Genomic DNA, 4218 nt, shown 5'->3' on the forward strand with positions numbered 1-4218 from the left:
TAAAATTCTTGCATAAACATGACGCACCCATAAATTTGGTCCTTGTCTCGCTTCAGCGCGTCGTTGACGGCGCTGCCCATGCTGCCCGCCATGCTTCCCGCCATGATGCTATGCGGCGTGTGCGCTCCGTAGTGCTGCGTGGGGTGCGGCGGGGGCCCGTGGTTCAGGTGGTGCACCTGGGCCAGGGGCCGCGGGGCGTGCGGGTCCCCATACATGGAGGCGGGCACTCCGACTCCGTCCATCCCGCCTCCGTAATGAGACAACTCGTCGTACTGGCGGGAGTGGAAAGAATAACACAATAATAATAATATTAATAATATTGACAAAACAAGAAAAATAATAAGAAAAATAAGAATTATCCAAATGAATATTTGACTTACCCTTTGCGCCATAGCTGTGCGCAATTGCCAAGCGTGTCAATAAAAAAGGAAAATAAAAAAGCAGTGAAAATGTTAAAATCCCCAAAGTGCGCAATTCTATTCCATACAACAGTTGTACTCCCGTGGAAGAACGAAAAGCAGTCAGACGCGAGAAGGAAACATCTTCTGTCCTTAATTGGGGGAAAAAAAACTTGTTGATGGATTCCTTGCGCTTCTTCTCCGGAGGTTTAGAGCATCTTAAATGTTTCCTGGCGGAGGATCGGACTTCTGCTAATGTTGCTGCCGCGGGTCCTGCGACCTTCTCTGGGCGCAGATTGGCTGAGGGCTCCGCTTATAGGACGCGGAGGATGTGGAGAGTATGCTAATGAGGGCCTCATTCTACACGCTGATAGCCCTAAAACAATGACTGTTTCCGGTTGTCACTTTCAAAATAAGATACTGCCCCGACACTGCTTAATAGTGTGCTTTTCCGCCGCAAATGTGTGCTAAGCCTGGGTACAAGCCAACTGGTGGCACATGTGTCTTATTAAGAGTCCAAACTTCTGTATCAATCAAATTAAATGTTTTTGAATGCACAATTCAAATAAAAACACACATGTCAGCATTGTGTTACAGGTGACAGTATGTATTATTATTTGCATTGTTTATTGGTAATAGTATATTGCAACATTTTCTCCAGACATCAACAACTAATTTTAGATCGGGGGGCCACATGGAGGAAAATCTACTCCCAAGTGGGCCGGACTGGTAAAATCACGGCACGATAACTTAAAAATAAAGACAACTTCAGATTGCTGTTTTTTTTGTTTAAAAATAGAACAAGCACATTCTGAAAATGTACAAATCATAATGTCATTGTTGGGTTTTTTTACACTTACATGTTGCGGTTAATAGTATTCTATCTTTATTTGTCGTTATTTATACTTTCTGAATAAATTATGTGATAATGTTCATCGGTCAACTTATTGGTGTTAATTTTCAATCTTTCTATATAAAAAAATTATATCAAATCAAATCACAGGATGTTATTTATGTAGTTTGCTCATTTTCCTCGACTGGTGCACTAGCATCATGTGTTTTTTTGTTTTTTTTTACATATGTAGCATAATATACAAAGATACAAAGGATTGCTATTGTGACATCTGGTGGACACATTTAGAACAGCTGTTTCTTTCATTCAAAAATTTCGGCTCATTTTTATACTTAACAAACTCATCCCGCGGGCCGGATAAAACCTGTTCAGGCCCGCGGGCCGTACGTTTGACACCCTTGCATTACGCCCTTTGGCAACGATTTCAACTTTTAATATATTTACAACTGTCTTGTTTAACTTGAATAATGAACAGTATATACCTAATAGATAATGGTCCCATGAGGTTCGCATTTCGGACACAACTGCCATGAAGACAACTCTGTGCTAAGGCAGTGGTTCTCAAATGGGGGTACGCGTACCCCTGTGGGTACTTGAAGGTATGCCAAGGGGTACATCAGATTTGTTTTAAATGTCTGTCAAAAAGAACTGTGAAAAGAAATGCAACAATGCAATATTCAGTGTTGACAGCTAGATTTTTTGTGGACATGTTCCATAAATATTGATGTTAAAGATTTCTTTTTTTGTGAAGAAATGTTTAGAATTAAGTTCATGAATCCAGATGGATCTCTATTATAATCCCCAAAGAGGGCACTTTAAGTTGATGATTACTTCTATGTGTAGAAATCTTTATTTATAATTGAATCACTTGTTTATTTTTCAACAAGTTTTTAGTTATTTTTATATCTTTTTTTCCAAATAGTTCAAGAAAGACCACAACAATATTTTGCACTGTTATGCAATTTAATAAATCAGAAACTGATGACATAGTGCTGTATTTTACTTCTTTATCTCTTTTTTTCAACCAAAAATGCTTTGTTATGATTAGGGGATACTTGAATTAAAAAAATGTTCACAGGGGGTACATCACTGAAAAAAGGTTGAGAACCACTGTGCTAAGGTACAAGCCAACCGGTGGCACATGTGTCAAATTAAGAGTCCAAACTTCTGTATCATTCAAAATAAATGTTTTTGAATACAACATTCAAATAAAAACACACATGTCAGTATTGTGTTACTGGTGACAATATGTATTATTATTTTTATTATTTATTGGTAATAGTATATTGCAACGTTTTCTCCAGACATTACGCCAGGGGTTTCAAACTAATTTTAGATCCGGGGGCCACATGGAGGAAAATCTACTCCCAAGTGGGCCGGACTGGTAAAATCACGGCACGATAACTTAAAAATAAAGACAACTTCAGATTGTTGTTTTTTTGTTTAAAAATAGAACAAGCACATCCTGAAAATGTACAAATCATAACGTCGTTAGTTTTTTTTTTTAACTTACATGTTGCGGTTAATAGTATTCTATCTTTGTTTGTCGTTATTTATACTTTCTGAATAAATTATGTGATAATGTCCATCGGTCAACTCATTGGTGTTAATTTTCAATCTTTCTATATAAAAAAATAATATCAAATCAAATCACAAGATGTTATTTATGTAGTTTGCTCATTTTCATCGACTGGTGCACTAACATCATGTGGTTTATTTTTTTTACATATGTAGCATAACATACAAAGATACAAAGGATTGGTATTGCGACATCTAGTGGACACATTAGAACAGCTGTTTCTTTCATTAAAACATTTCTGCTCATTTTTATACTTAACAAACTCATCCCGCGGGCCGGACGAAACCTGTTTGCGGGCCTGATCCGGCCCACGGGCCGTACGTTTGATACCCCTGCATTACGCCCTTTGGCAACGATTTCAACTTTTAATATATTTACAACTGTCTTGTTTATTTTGAATAATGAACAGTATACACCTAATAGATAATGATCCCAGGTCCGCACTTCGGACACAACTGCCATGAAGACAACTTGTCTCAAATTAAGGGTCCAAACTTCTGTATCAATTAACTTAAATGTTTTTGAATACTCAAATAAGTTAAACATATTCAAAATAAAAACAATATGTATTATTATTTTCATGCTATATTGGTAATAGTATATTGCAACATTTTCTCCAGACATTATGCCCAATGGCAACTTTTAATATATTCACACATGTGTTGTTAAATTTGAATAATGCACAGTACGTCAGGGAGTGTTGGTGACAAACCCCAAGACGCAGAGATGGCAGGCTTAAAGCAGGGAAACATGATTTTAATGTCCAAAGGAAATGCAGGAAAACAGGAATCAAGGAGAACAAGATAGAGCAGTGTTTTTGAACCATTTTTGAGCCAAGGCACATTTTTTTCGTTGAAAAAATCCGGAGGCACACCACCAGCAGAAATCACTAAAAAATGAAACTCCGTAGACAATAAAAAGTCTTTGTCGCAATTGTTGGATATGAATTTAAACCATAACCAACCATGCATCACTATAGCTCTTGTCTCAAAGTAGGTGTACTGTCACATCTTGCCGTGACTTATTTTGAGTTTTTTGGTCTTTTCCCGTGCGTAGTGTTTTAGTTCTTGTTTTGCGCTCCTATTTTGATGGCTTGTCCTGTTTTGTTGGCATTTTCCTGTTGCAGTTTCATGTCTTCCGTTGAGCGCTATTCCCCGCACCTGCTTTGATTAAGCAATCAAGAATATTTTAGTTGTTGCTATCTTTTTTTGCGTGGACATTGTTGATTGCCATGTCATGTATCGATGTACTTTGTGGACGCCGTCTCTGCTCCACACGCTGTAAGTCTTTGCTGTCGTCCAGCATTCTGTTTTTGTTTACTTTGTAGCCAGTTCGGTTTTGCACAGCCTTACCTAAGCTTCAATGCATTTTTTTATGTGCACTCACCT

At 37.9% G+C, this 4218-nt stretch overlaps 1 protein-coding gene across 3 annotated transcripts in view; it reads right to left on the reverse strand.

Moving 5' to 3' along the window:
* The window catches only part of LOC133648407 (homeobox protein Meis2-like), a 100805-nt gene extending 100272 nt beyond the window's left edge, over positions 1-533 (reverse strand). The window contains exons 1-2 of one of the 3 annotated variants that reach the window (XM_062044462.1): positions 381-528; positions 28-272 (exon numbers count right to left, since the gene is read on the reverse strand). In XM_062044462.1, coding sequence (XP_061900446.1) covers positions 28-272; positions 381-392 — 257 coding nt within the window. In that variant the 5' untranslated portion in view covers positions 393-528. Of the gene's footprint in view, positions 1-27 lie in introns of all 3 variants that reach the window. The other 2 variants (XM_062044461.1, XM_062044460.1) reach the window with 2 other exon arrangements.
* Positions 534-4218: the final 3685 nt, after the last annotated feature.

The sequence above is a fragment of the Entelurus aequoreus genome, linkage group LG04 (genome assembly GCF_033978785.1).
Source record: "Entelurus aequoreus isolate RoL-2023_Sb linkage group LG04, RoL_Eaeq_v1.1, whole genome shotgun sequence".
Taxonomy (NCBI): Eukaryota; Metazoa; Chordata; class Actinopteri; order Syngnathiformes; family Syngnathidae; genus Entelurus; species Entelurus aequoreus.